The 14,232-nt window shown below is 53.4% G+C and overlaps 1 protein-coding gene across 1 annotated transcript in view; it reads left to right on the plus strand.

Annotated features, from left to right (window-relative positions):
* ADAMTS10 (ADAM metallopeptidase with thrombospondin type 1 motif 10) overlaps positions 1–14,232 on the plus strand; it is a 58,058-nt gene that overhangs the window by 31,613 nt on the left and 12,213 nt on the right. The window contains exons 9-15 of the mRNA XM_030509584.1: positions 754–859; positions 1,016–1,162; positions 2,779–2,920; positions 6,452–6,559; positions 9,941–10,086; positions 10,418–10,481; positions 11,386–11,488. Of these exons, the coding sequence (XP_030365444.1) occupies positions 754–859; positions 1,016–1,162; positions 2,779–2,920; positions 6,452–6,559; positions 9,941–10,086; positions 10,418–10,481; positions 11,386–11,488 (816 nt within the window). The remainder of the gene's footprint in view (positions 1–753; positions 860–1,015; positions 1,163–2,778; positions 2,921–6,451; positions 6,560–9,940; positions 10,087–10,417; positions 10,482–11,385; positions 11,489–14,232) is intronic.

Raw genomic sequence — 14,232 nt, forward strand, 5'->3', positions numbered from 1 at the left:
CAGTCAGGGAGGGATTGCTGCTCTGAATCACTGCAGTGAAAAAGGAGAAGTTGGTGGATCTCTGACCTGATGTGGCTGCAGACGAGGTGCCTGGGAGGGAGGTTGAGGCTGGAGGTGCCGTGATGGCTCAAGTCATTCCAGACCCTGTTCCTCCCCTGGCCTGGTGCAGCAGGCACAGCCTGTGGTGGAACAATGTATGGGCAGAGGGTTGGGAGAATCTGCTGCCATGATGCAAGAGGGATTTCTGCATGATCCAGCCCTCCAGATGGAGTCAGGCTGGATTCCTGGTCATGGGAATGACACCTGGTGGGTGTCAGCCAGAACCAAGCAGAGTTGGTCAGGTTGAATCCTGACTTACTCAGTTGTCCAGGCTGCCCTGGCTGTGTTCGGATGCCCAAGTGCTGGTGCAGCTGATCTCACAGTAGTGCCAGTGTTGTGACAAGGACTGCTCCCTGCACACGGCCTGGGGTTTCGATATGAAATTCACAGGATTTTGACCCATTCTTTTTATTTCCACACCTGCCATTGCTAACTCAGGTGACAGTGCTGAGTGACCATGTGCCCACAGCCCATAAGAGCCATGGGTCCATCCCAAAGCCTAGTGCAGCCAGTGGGAAGAAACTTATTTTTAGCAGTAGGCTATGCTCAGTGTTAGTGAGTATGAAGCACATTATTTAGTTCTGAGATAGCACCCATGTCCCCTCCAGGTGCTTTGTGCTGGCCCTATGTGACAGCTTTATCTGACTTCCCCAGGCTTGGCCCCAGTTGGTGGGATGTGTGAACGAGAGCGAAGCTGCAGCATCAATGAGGACATTGGCCTGGCCACAGCTTTCACCATTGCCCATGAGATTGGCCACACGTGAGTGCTGTGCTATAGGAATCCCTGGGAGTCACAGGGAAGGGCCCCTGTTGGTTTGTTCCTGCCAACAGGAGCTGAAAAATCCTTCCTATGGATAATCCAGATGTATTGAAAATGCAGCTGATCATCTCTCTATTGCCTTGGTGATGCTTTCAGGTTTGGCATGAATCATGATGGGGTCGGCAACAGCTGTGGCTCCCGTGGGCAAGAAACAGCCAAGCTCATGGCTGCTCACATCACCATGAAGACAAACCCATTTGTATGGTCCACGTGCAGCAGGGATTACATCACCAGCTTCCTGGAGTAAGGAATCCATCTCACCTTGCCCTTCCTTCTTCCTCGTAGCCCGTACACACCTCCAGCCTCTCACAGTCACTTGTGAGGAGTGGGTAAAGCCAAAGAAAAGCCCCCAGGGCACAACCCATGCACCTTCTGTCTTGTCTCCCAGCACCTCATCCTATCCCAAGGGGCATGGGGTTTCCTTCTTTCCTTTAGAGACTTTCCCATGCTTTGCTTGCCTGCTGAAGATACCAACCCCATTTACCTTGCGGCTGTGAGACCTTTATTTAGGTTCCCCACTTCCAGACACTTCACAAATAAATCAATAGCTTCTGGAGGCATTGGGATGTTTTGGAAGTTCATCCAGGAATCGCAGAGGAGGGTCGGAGTGGTGGGGAAGGAGGATCTGGAGACAGGACTGGGTCTGCATAGTGTAGGCAGCCACTGAGGAGGAGTTTTCAGGTGATTGAGCAACTTAGGAGAAAGGTTTTGGTTTTGTTATCCAAAGCACCTTTAGGATTCACAAGAAGGGATTTAGGCTCCTCTGTCCCAAAGTTCTGCTGTTACCACCTTGCCTGAGTCATGTTCTGTGCAACCTGAAAGCACTTCTCATCCAGGGTTCAGGCAGTTCAAGTTTCTATCACCAAACGAGCAGTCAGGATTAATTCTGGTGAGGTTTTTGGTAGGACATGGGCACTACCTAATAGAAGGATTCGGTCATGATTGAAAGAAGCAAGTATGTGGGGTCACTGTGGAGGGAAGTCCCCAGGGAATGAATACCAGCCCTCTACCAGCAATGCTGCTGTTGTAACAGCCCCGAGGGCCTGCCACCTACCCCGTGGTCCCACAAAGCTTGTCCCCAACCACATGGCTCATCACCAAACATCTGGCAGATCATGTTTGGCAGCAGCAAAACCTGTCCCCTTAGCTCTTGACCCCTGGACGTGCACCGCAGCGAGGCACGTTACATGGACAGCACTGGGAAAGCTGCCTTGTCCTCAGGTGACCCTGAGGCCTTGGCAGGGCTGGTGGAGTTTCATGTTCATGTCAGCCCTCTCCACAGTTTGTGCTGGCCACCCCTGCCTGAGCACGGCCCCAGGAGCCTCTGCTGGGATGGGGAGTGCAAGACCCCGGGAGCGGGGGAGTGGTGACAGGGGCCTTGATTTAGGGAGAGCTCAGAGAGCAGCAGGGAAGGAGGAGGGAAAGGCGTGTGTCTGCAAAACTTGGATGCTCCTACAAAGCTCTGGCATGCAGAAGGACAGGCTTGGAGAGCAGGGGCTGTCTGAACTCGGCACCTCTGGCTGCTCTCAGCTGGGGCTCTGCAGCCGTGGGGTGGGAGGGCAGCCCCTCTGCATACCTGCTGCCACATGAGGGTCCTGGGCACATGTTGGGACAGCCAGGAGCTGATGAGAGCCTATAAAACCCTCAGATTAAAACATCCAGAGTTACTTAGGAACCAGCATGTGCTTCCCAGCCCTGAGGGAACAACAGAGACTTCAGAGCACTTTCTCAGCCATGGTTTTGCCCAGTTATCCCCACCAAGCAGCCCCATGCGGAGCAGGGAGTGTAGGAGAGCATCCTCCACCCCGATGCTCTCCTACAAGACTTTCTGAGCTCTGATTCTCATCTCTTGTTTCCAGCTCCGGGATGGGATTATGCCTGAACAACGCTCCTCCCAAGCAAGACTTTATCTACCCAACAGTGGCTCCAGGACAGGCCTACGATGCAGACGAGCAGTGCCGTTTCCAGTACGGAGTTAAATCTCGCCAGTGTAAATACGGGGTAGAGAGCCTTCCTGCTTTACTATCGGTTCCCAGGGGGTGGAGGACAGGGGTACAAGGGCAAAGGGCCCTGTGGGCCATTCCTCTGCTGGCCACATCGCTTTGCTGTCCTGCTTCAAACGAAGGGCACTGGCATGTTCCCTGTGAGCTTTTTGCCTTGCTTCCCTGTGAGAGGCCAGAGGAGGTTGTTTCCCACCCACAAGGGTTGACCCCAGCTCAGTTTCAGTCAGATTAGTCCCATGGGAAGAGGCCTCTTGCCTTTGCCTGATACCTTGGCTGCTGCTGGTCCCCAGGGGTTGCAGCTGGAAGCCAGGCTGCAGTCCCTTCATCCAGCCTCCCCTCTCAGCAGGGCTTTGTACACAGGCATGTTTTTCATAATCCTCACTAGAAGTCATTCTGCTGCTCACGCAAACTTAGGAGGAGAAACATCTTTCTTCTAGGTGAGGTGGGTCGATGTGCTGTAGATATGACTGAGCTGCCCACCTAAGCCAGCCCTGCCGTCCTGCCATTCCCTGATCTCTGAATCCAAGAAACCACTGAAAGGAAGGGTTGTTTCAGGAGAAAAGAGTCTTCCTGGATCTCAGCCTGACATTTTGCTGATCTTAATGTACTGGGCATTGCCAACTAGCTGAGCATAGCGGTTAGGGGAGATGCACGGGCAGCTGTGTTTGTCTGATGGACACGCATGTATGTGTACCCACCCCAGTCTAGGCCCTGGAAAGCTGTGAAGGAGGAAACATATCAGACCAGGGTTTAGTTTCTCTTGCAACCATGTAGATGCAAGCCCAGTGCTGCCATTGAATTGACCAGATGTGAACACCCTTGGGTGTTCATCTGTTTAGCGTGGTTAAACACTGAACCACTGGTGGTCTCACCAGCTCATCTTGGTCAACAAAGGGCAAAGTTTGGCTCTCCCTGGTCCAGTGCTGTCTTTCAGCTTGGCCAAGGGGCCCGGAGCCCACTGGACATGGGGATGTCTAGAGCAGCAGCAGAAAACTGGGTCTGAGTAACGTGGTCGTGATAGCTGATGTCAGGTGCTCCTGCCTGCAGCCCGTGTCCCTCCTCAGCTGGGCCAGAGGCTGTGGAATGGAAACTTTCTGCGTTTACATGCCTGTTTCCCAGCTAATGTTTAACTCGGGCAGAAGCTTCCTGTATATATACAAGGACCACAAAAGCACAAGATGTCCTTGTGATGACCCTTCGTGCTTGTCTGGGAGAAACCCAAAGGGTGTAAGGGCTCAAGGGCATGCAGATAAATCTGGGTAAATGCAAGGCAAGTCCACCCATCCTGTGCCCCGTATAAACAAACTCCAGGGACATGGCACAAACACAGCAGCATCCTTTCCTCCATGCCAGTACAGAGCAGATGATTAATAGATATGGTGAGGACAGAGCAAACAGATGTCACTGATTGAAGCTGGGAAGTCCTTTCCGTTGGTGACATGGAGAAAAGAGCCTATACAGGAACTCCTACGTCCCAATAGTCACGCTGGTTTGCAAGAGCACTATGGAGTGGTAGACACCTTTTGAAGATGGGAGACACTTTCTCATTTCACTAGTTAAAGCCAGCTGCAGCTGGGCCTTGGCAAAGGACTTAGGAACCAAAATCCCTTTGCTGTGATGCTCGGCACAGACTCCACAGTGTTTCCCTTTGCCAGCTCACCCTGTGGCACTCTACAACCCCAGGAACAGGAGGGACACAGAGAAATCCCCAGCTTCACCCCTCTTGATACCGGCACAGAGGATTCCCAACCATTGAGTCAGTTCATCCTGCAGGGAATCAGTTACTGTTTAGAACACAGCCATTGATGGGTGGAAGAATGCTGTGCTGGAAGGGTGAACCAAGCCTGGTGGCATGATGAAGAGCTTGGGAGCTGTCTTGTTGGTCACACTGCCTTAAGGGCAGGCAGGGAGCCAGGCAGTGGCTGTGCTGGCACAAGAGCACGACGTGTCCTTCATCCCGTGCTGTGGCATTGGTGTGCACTGACAGTGGCACCAGTGTCTGCTGGGAGCACATGAGCAGCAGCCGTGGCTGTTGGGGCTCTGCTCTCACATCTTGAGACAGTTTCCTTTATTGACAGTGTGAAGCTGTTTAATGCTTTTGGGTATAACCCAAGTCACAGCAAGCTGCCCTCTGAAAAGCAGCAAGTTTTCTATAGGCTTATTTCAATAGGAATAGGAGCAGGATGGTGACCTGGTAGGAAACTCAGCACTGAGTTTTAGGTGTTGCCTTGCAGTTTCATAGACTCGTAGAATCCCAGACTGGTTTGGGTTGGAAGGGACCTTAAAGCTCATCCAGTTCCAACCCCCTGCCACGGGCAGGGACACCTTCCACTAGAGCAGGTTGCTCCAAGCCCCTGTGTCCAACTTGGCCTTGAACAATGCCAGGGATGGGGCACAGCTCAGGAGACCAAGTGCAGCAGTGTGTTGAAGTGCTTGCATGTGTTGAAGTCCAGCCTGGTTGCTTCAGTGGCAGAGCAGGTTCACAGGGCCTGGGCTTTCTGCTTTAGCAGCTGTGACAACTTGGCAGAGTCTCTGTCACGGACCTAACTTCTGGGTAGGTTCTGGAAACAGTGGAAACAGCCAAGGGAAGCTTTTTGTTTGCTGGTGCTCTGAGAGGCCAGGAGGGGCTGAAGCTCAGGATCTGCGGCTCAAGAAACCTCCTGGAAAGAGGTGTAGAGTCCTCAGCCTAGCATCACTCAGTGGACCTGGCTGCACCAAGCAGAGACAGAGAGAAGTGCCCACTTCTGGAGCTACTTAAGGGCTTGCTCAGGATCTGGCATTATTTTGATTATTCTAAAGACAGCTCTGAATCTTCCAGGGGACTCTTCCCTTTAGGACTATTCAGCTGGCTGGAGATTGTCAGTACTCAAGGTAGTCACACGGTGACCTGTGGTACATTCCTGTAGCAGGAGGTAGCAGATGTACCATGCTGATGCTCCCGGGGAGTCCCAGCTTCTCACAGAGGCAGGTCCAGATCCGTGTGGCAGGTCTGGATCCACGTGGCATAGGGATGCTCATGGCAGGTGGTAGGAATGGGTCCTTGTGCTCAGCATCCACTGCACAGTGCCACAAAAGAGAACATCCCTAAGCCCTGGGGAGAGGGGTCAGGTGGAGCACAGCAGGATTAGCTCAGGCCTCATCGGGATGTCCATGGAGATGTGTCCTCTGTGGCACAAAGTCCAGGTTTGTCTGTGTGGGCTGTCTGTGGTGCCAGCTCTGGCCCCCGAGTGCTGTGGAACCTCCAAATCCCAAGAGATTGGAGGTCTCCCAGCCCAGGCTTAGTCCAGAGAAGGGGATGAGCTGTCAGTGGCCTTGGGGTGACTGCAGCTGGCAACACCTCACAAGATTTGATCTTATTTTCCTCCCACCATGCTGGAAATGCTCCTGTCCCTGTGTCCCAGCCCAGCACCGGCGTGCTGCTGCCCCAGCCCCACAGCCCCCAGCTCCAGTGAATCCTAATCTCAGCTTTGTTTCTTTGTCTTTTTCTTCGTCCCTCCCCCTTTCTCCCCCAAATTCTCTCTCTTTCCAGGAAGTCTGCAGTGAGTTATGGTGTCTGAGCAAAAGCAACCGCTGCATAACCAACAGCATCCCTGCTGCTGAGGGGACCATATGCCAAACCAACACCATTGAAAAGGGGGTAAGGAAGCCCGGGGCACCGTAGCAAGTTGACAGTGAGTGGCTGAATCACTCTTCAAGTGATAACTGGGATTATTTTTTACATTGGTGAGCACAGAGTTGATTTAAGAGCACCCACCAGCCTATCCTCCCCTGCAGCCCAGAGCCTGGAGCCACCCCACCATCCCCACCGGCATGGAGGGAGGCTGGGATGTGCCAAGGAGCCCAGGGATCCATAATCACCCTGAAGTACAGATCATCCATTTATTGGAAATGCAGAATGTGAAGTCCCTGCTCCAGCAAGCTCCTGGAGGCACAATACAGTGACCCCAAGCAATGCCATGTGCTTCAGATGAACATCTTGTTCACAGAATCCCAGAACCATCAGGGTTGGAAGGGACCTTTGGAGATCATCCAGTCCAACCCCTGCCAAGGCAGGCCATGCAGGAACGTGCCCATGGTGGGGTTTGAATGTCTCCAGAGAGGGAAACTCCACAACCCCCCTGGGCAGCCTGTGCCAGGGCTCTGTCACCTTCAATGGAAAGAAGTTCTTCCTCATGTTGAGGTGAAACTTGTTGTGGTTTAGTTTCTGGCTATTGCTCCTCGTCCTGTCACTGGGCACCATTGAGAAGAGTCTGGCACCATCCTCCTGGCACCTGCCTTTGAGCTATTGATCTGCATTGATGAGATCCCCTCAGTCTGCTCTTCTCTGACTAACCAGGCCCAGCTCCCGCAATCTCTCCTCATCAGAGAGATGCTCCAGACCCCTGTGGCCTCCACTGGGCCCTCACCAGCAGGTCCTTGTTCTCAGGTCTGCTCTGAGGTCTCCTGAGAAAAGTGATTTTTGCCCCAGTTTGCCCAGCAGGGACAGTGGGTTTGTAACATGCTTTCAGAGGAACTTCATTTGTCAGGCTCAGCTGAGAGAGGAAGGTAGGATTTTTCATGACCACATACTCTGAAAGTGAATTTTGAATTGACTGTTCATATCACTTCCATCCCTTGCACCTCCTACACCCATTTGCACCAGTATAAAGTGAGTGTGCAGCACTGTTAAAACAAAGTGCCTTTGCAAACTGAACAATAATTGGGACAATGGAGAATCAGGGCAGGGACATTCTCCATAAAATGGACGTGTGTTTTTCCGCTAGAGGAAAGAAAATTCCCAAGAAATTGAAGAATAATTTCAAATTATGCAGAAGCTGATGTGCAGGAAAGAAGATGGCTTTGACAGAAGCATTATTCTTTGCAAAGTTGTCTTAGTTCTGCTGGGAATTAGTTCAAAAAGGAGTAGATAGCTCCTGGGGCTGCACATCCCTGCTGAACATCCCTGCTCTGGGGCTGCACATCCCTGCTGCTGGAGATTCACTATATACAATGGCAATTTTTTTCCACTAGTCATCTTTTTGTACCAGCTTTTCCCACTTTTAAATATCTCTTTTTCCTCCACTCGCTGGTTTCTTTCTTTTACCAGAGTTATTCTAAAGTCCTAAGTGAAGTGACAAGCAGTCTTAGCCCCCAGGACTCGTGGGAGCTCTTCCCATTGAAGATACTGACTCAGTTTGAACCCCCTGTGCTTCTTTTTATCCCTTTGTTGTAATTCATGCTTCAAAAGTGGTTTGATATCTTTGGGTGAAGGGAAATGCACCTTTGTATTAAGTTTCTGCACAAGCTGGAGCTCCTGGCTGGTGGCCGGGTGAGCCCTCATACCTTCTCCCTGTCTAGCTGGGGAGAGCAGAGGCAAGGATCAGGTTGTAGAAGCTGTTTAAGGTGTGCAAGATTAACAGAGAGATTGGGTGAGTTTCTGTGCTCTGCCATCCAACTGGGGCATCAGTGTGGGGGAAACGCTGAGCCAGGTTCTGTTGGGTGGTGGCTGTGCCCTCATCCCAGACTCCTGGTTGTTTCCTCTTCCCAAATCCCCTGTGGTTGTTACGGCTTCACCTCTCCCTACCCCAAGAACCCACAGTAGGTGACTTTAGGCCTGGATCTGGTGGTAGTTTCTCAGTGTCTTGCTGGCTCCTTCCCTGTCTCTTTTGGTTTTCTTTTCTCTCTTTTAATTTCCAGTAGTCAAGCACTTGTTACACAGGTTATGGCCAGTGCCTCCTGTGAGGATGCCTTTCATTACACGTCTTCCCTCCCCACCTGCCCCCAGCTCCTATCTGGTCTCATAGCTATATCCACACTTGGTGCAGGACAGTGAGCCAGGGTCTGCTCCTAGCAGGCAGGGTGCAAGGGCAGAGCCCACCAGTGGTGCTCTCAAGAGCCCTGAGTGCATGGGGGGTTTTGCACGGGCTGGTCAACCAGAAGCAGCAGCCTCAGTACCTCCAGTCTGGAGCAACAGCCGGTTGTGCCTGCAGAGCATGGGATCACGCCTTTGGAAAGGTGCTGGTGTGCAAGGAGGTGGCTCTATGAGTGTCCTGGGAGACCATGGTTCCTTTTTCCCTACTGATTGTGCTCAGAAGGAGCCAGGAGAGGCCAAGCCAGCAGCTCCAGGCTGGGTTATCAGCCCCTGGAAGGAGCACACAGCGGTTCCTTCCTTCCTGGGATTATCTCAGTCCCCGAGGCGTGGTGTCCGGCACAGTGCCCGGAGAACGGCAGCAGGGCTGGCACTGTCCCGCTCCTTGCATCACTGGTAACTCCAGGGGGTGCAGGACGCTTTCCAGCTCCAAGGGAAATAGTTCATAGGCAAGTTTCTCTGAGCATGTCACCCAATAGGATGGGGACAGGCGGATTCTTTAAGGATCCTCGGCAGAACAGTGACACAACTGTGTTTTTATTACAATCAAAACTTGATTTTAACCTGGACCCTTTGCAGATCAGGACATTTTAATGCACTAACCACAGCTTGAGCTCCCAGTACACATACAAAACTCACTCCATCCTAGGAGGGTGCAGCTGGTGGAGGAGATGTCCATGCTCCTTAGGGATCCAGGCCCTGCTGCCCAGCAGCAGCAGCTCCAGTCCAAGTCCCATGAGACTTGCCGCCACATACTATTACAGGCAGTGAGGTGTGTGCTCTTATATGTCTCTGTTAACAACCTGGGTCACCCTAGTGCCTGGGACCCTTTCAGAGCAGAACTGGGGATGTAACCCTCTTTCCCATTGCTGCCTGCCCCACAGGATGGTGCACAGGAGGTTGGGAGTGGGGTCACTGGTCCCAGCATCCCTGTGAACCCCGAGTACGCAACGTGCAAATGGTGACAGTGTGACTCGGAGGAGAGGATGCCTGTGGAGAGACAAATGTGCTCTGCAGGGGAGCACTTGGCTCCAAGACCAGCACAGCTCTGAGTTCAGATTTCATGGGTTCAACCCAGATCCCAGCCCTGAACTGGCTGCTGTATCTGATGGAGGCTCTGGGAGGAGATGACTGTGTGCTCAGTCGGGTTAAAGCTCTGTCTTCCTACAGTGGTGCTACAAGAGGGAGTGTGTGCCTTTCGGCACCCGGCCAGAGGGCGTGGATGGTGCCTGGGGAGCCTGGTCATCCTGGGGAGAGTGCAGCAGGACATGTGGTGGAGGTGTATCATCATCCATTCGCCACTGTGACAGCCCACGGTAGGTGTGCATGTGTGTGGCCACGTACAGCATCGCTGTTGGGGTCAGTGGGGAAGGCAGCAACCAGGTTCCTGCTGTCCCAGCAGCTCATTGCTCTTGCTTTGGTGTTGGGTCTGCAGCCACAGGGTTGTACAACCCCACTGTGCGTTCGCAGCTGAGCCTGTGAGGTCTACTCAGCACCTGCACTTTGGCAATAGCCCCTCCAGGCAGGATCTGTCCTTGCAGAGAAGCAGGGTTGGGAAAAGCCAGGGTGCTCCTGTAAACTTGGGCAGCTGCCGGCCGCAAACCCGGCTCCATTCCCTAAGCTTCCATCTCATTCCTGGTTTGTCAGGCCCACGATTGGAGGAAAGTACTGCCTGGGAGAGCGGAAGCGGTACCGGTCCTGCAACACTGATGTGAGTACTGCCAGGCTCGGGTTAAGGAGCAGCGGGGCTTGGCTGGTGGGAAAGGCAGCAAGGAGGCAGAGATGAGCCCTCTCCGCATGGATACAGGGTGTTACGGAACCCATGGGAGGAGGCAGCTGGTGGGGGTGAGCCACACAGTGCCGGCAGCAATCCCGCAGTGGGGAAATCCAAGCAGGACCATGCACGCCTTCGCCAGGCTCAGAGGGAGGCTGGGCGGGATGTACCTCCAGGGCTTCGACATCAAGAAGGGGCTCAAAAAGATAACGAGGCAAAGGAGATCAGAGGCTTCCAGCACTGACATGACAGTGATTGCCTCTCGCAGTGCAGGCCTGGTCAGGTGGGAGCAGCTCACAAAATGCAGCGTAGCACCCTGCTCCCAGAGCTGAGGATTAAACCTCAAAGGGAGCAAGGAAATAACTGCTGCAGAGAAGATCAGTGAAGCTTTGAACCTGGGAAACAGTAGCTTTGACATCCACAGGCTGGTGGTGAAGAAAATAGATGGCTCCACACTGCTTATCCTGGGTTTTGCACCTAGCTTTGAAAGGAGCCTTGGGTGACATGGTCTAGGGTGAGGTGTCCCTGCCCACAGCAGGGGGGTTGGAACTAAACGAGCTTAAGGTCCTTTCCAACCCTGACTATTGTGGTGCTGTGACTGCTCGCAAGAGCAAGTGTTGCATCTGCAGACAGACCAGTTGGGCAAAAGGTTTGTGCCATTAGTCTTCATACAGTGTCTAGCTTTGCAGGAAGGATGCTCCTGCCGTACTGTAGCAGTGTCCAGTTGTCAGGGCTGGTGTCCACCTCCTCATAGGGCTGGCGTTAGCCGCAGCTCCTGCCCTCCTAGCAGCCGAGGCAGGCTGCTCACACAGGGCACTGACGGCTGGCTGTGTGGCTGCAGGACTGCCCACCGGGCTCCCAGGACTTCCGAGAGCTCCAGTGTGCCGAGTTCGACAACGTCCCCTTCCGAGGGAAGTACTACACCTGGAAGACGTACCGCGGAGGTGAGTGCCGCGCTGAGCAGCGCTGGAGCGGGGCTGTGTGGGGCTTTGCTCTCCTCCACCCTCTGCAGGGACAGGTCTCGTGGTCCAAGTGCTCGGGTGGGCAGTTAGTCACCATCTCTGCCAGCCCAGGATGCCCGCTTTGTGTTCCTGGTTGTGCTGCCTCCCTCTCACACAACTATGGATCTGTGAGCATCCCTCCACGTGGCTGGCCCTGGCGCTGGCCCACGACTGTCTTGTTGTGCCGCATGTCCTAGGTCACTTACCCCTTGTACAATTCCCTGCCAGAAACAATTCCAGCAGCACCAGAGCTGTTCAGCTGCTTTTATAGAATCAGAGGATCAACAGGGTTGGAAAAGATCATCAAATCAACAACTGTTTCCCAGCACTGCCAAGGCCACCACTAACCCATGTCACTGAGGGCCTTGGCTACACGGTGTGTGAACACTTGCAGGGACAGTGACTCCACCACTGCCCTGAGCAGCCTGTTCCAATGCCTGAGCACCCTTTGGGGAAGATATTTTTCCTAATATCTTCAAGTCTGTTTCCTTAAGTGCTGAGGGAGCAGAGGAAGACAGACAAGAAGGGAGTTGTTAGTGGCTAGTACCTGATGGGGAGAAGACAGGGCAGTGCAGGCAGGTAAAGCTTCCAGCTCCTGCACAGGCAAAAGGGATGGGAACTGGTGGATCCTCCAAAGAGCACAGAACTCCCTCTTCCCAAGGTCAGCCCTCCTGTGTCCTGCAGAAGCATCTAGCTAGGAGAGAAGGCAGGAGGAGGCCTTTGTGGCAGAAATCTCTTCATAATGAGAAAGAACAGTGTGTCTCCTTCATGAAGTTAATGAACTTGACTGGGGAAATCCTTCTCAGCTGTGTAAATAAACACAGCTCCCAGCAGGGCTCCTGCAGCTGGAGCAGATGTGCTGAGGCTGCAGGGGATGGATCAATAGAAATGTAATAAAACTGCAAAGCAGTAAGTCAAACAAAGAGCCCAATGGAAGACAGCCCCCAGGCTGGATCTGCTCTTGCTCAGACCTCTCTCTTCCCCACACGTGGCCCAGTGGTTTGAGTCTAGGGGACAGTTGGCCAGTTGAGCATTGGCCCTTGAATTGTAAGCTGGCTCCGACATGGATTTTTGCTTTGGCTTTCAAAAAAAGCACCTTCCTCCCTCTCTGCTTCAGCTTCCTCTTCCATGAAATAAGATGATGAAACCTGTCCCCTTCCCAGGAGGCTGTGAGCATTGGTACAATTGTGTCTTGAAGGGATTTGGGAGCTCTCTGTCTCAGCTCTCCAGGTTGGCTGTGGGTATTGGTCATGAGGAGCTGTGTTGTTTAGCAGTGATGTTGTAGTTATTCAGTGTCCTCCTGTGCAGTGGCCCAGGTAGGGAAACTGAGGCACGTTCGCACAAGTAGAGAGGCGCTGGAGGCTGCAGCTCCTCAGGAGCTGGCCAGGAGAATGCCCATCTCCCAGCTCTGGAGGAATCCAGCACCCACCAGCCAGGATTAGCAGGGTCAGCTCTTCGTGGCATGGGCTGTCCACGCTGGACTCAGATCAGTTGGGACTGTGGAGGTGGGAAAGTGTCATCACTGTTCCCTTCCACCTATGAACTTCTTTGCCCAAGTCTGGGCACGCGGTCAGGGTTGGGGAGACCCGGTTGCAGACATTCAATACATAAAGGGGGCTTATGAGAAAGATGGAGAGAGACTTTTTACCAAGACCTGTAGCAACAGGGCAAGGGGTGACAGTGCTAAAAGCAAAAAGGGTAGGTTTAGAGTGGGTGTAAGGAAGAAACACTGTATGATGAGGGTACTTGAGGTGCTGGCACAGGGTGCCCAGAGAAGCTGTGGCTGCCCCATCCCTGGCAGTGTTCAAGGCCAGGTTGGACACAGGGGCTTGGAGCAACCTGCTCTAGTGGAAGGTGTCCCTGCCCGTGGCAGGGGGTTGGAACTGGATGAGCTTTAAGGTCCCTTCCAACCCAGACCAGTCTGGGACTCTATGACTATGACTTCTGCAGCACAAGTACTTGCATCTTCACTTGCCTGCAGGGTTTTGTGATGCTTGGTGTCAAGGTACATCTGTCGGGGAGGAGGGGAGCATCCCTTCTACTTCCACCCTCTTGATGTTGTAGATCAGGCCTCCGGGAAACAGCCTGCTCTTGACTTCTCTTTTCTGCAGGAGTTTTGCTCTCAGGACCCATGTTTTCCCTCTACTGCCCCTGTGCTAGCAGGCATCCCTATCCAGCATTGTGGAGGCAATGAGGGCTGGCCATCATCTCCCTCACTCCATCCTGGGCTCTTCCAGTGGTGCCCAGAGAGCTCTGGGGTGGCAGGTGTCAGTCCCTCCTGCCCCACTGGCACAAGCAGCTCCCCAGAATCCATCCCTGTTGCATTCTGCCCTCCAGCTGGTGGCATATCTGCTCTTCAGGTTGCTTTTGGGCACATGTCTGTGCTTTGGGAGCTGTTCACCACCCTGACCCCTCTGCTGAGCCTCTCACCCTGCTCAGCTCAGCCGCTGCCTTCAGCACTGCACCCTTGAGCCCCTCTTGCAGAAAGGTGCAGCGGTGCTTGTGTCATTTGCCCATCAGATGCTGGCCCTGCATTGGTCAAGAGAACTGTCCTGGGCATGGAGCACCCCCAGCCTGAAGACAAGGAGTACCCCACTGGCTTGGATGGGGGAGGACACTGATCCTGCAAGGAATTTGGGAAGGGAAGGAGCCACCCACTGAACATCTGACACTAGCTGCCAGGTCAC

This window comes from Strigops habroptila, chromosome 20 (assembly GCF_004027225.2).
Source record: "Strigops habroptila isolate Jane chromosome 20, bStrHab1.2.pri, whole genome shotgun sequence".
In the NCBI taxonomy this organism is placed as follows: domain Eukaryota; kingdom Metazoa; phylum Chordata; class Aves; order Psittaciformes; family Psittacidae; genus Strigops; species Strigops habroptila.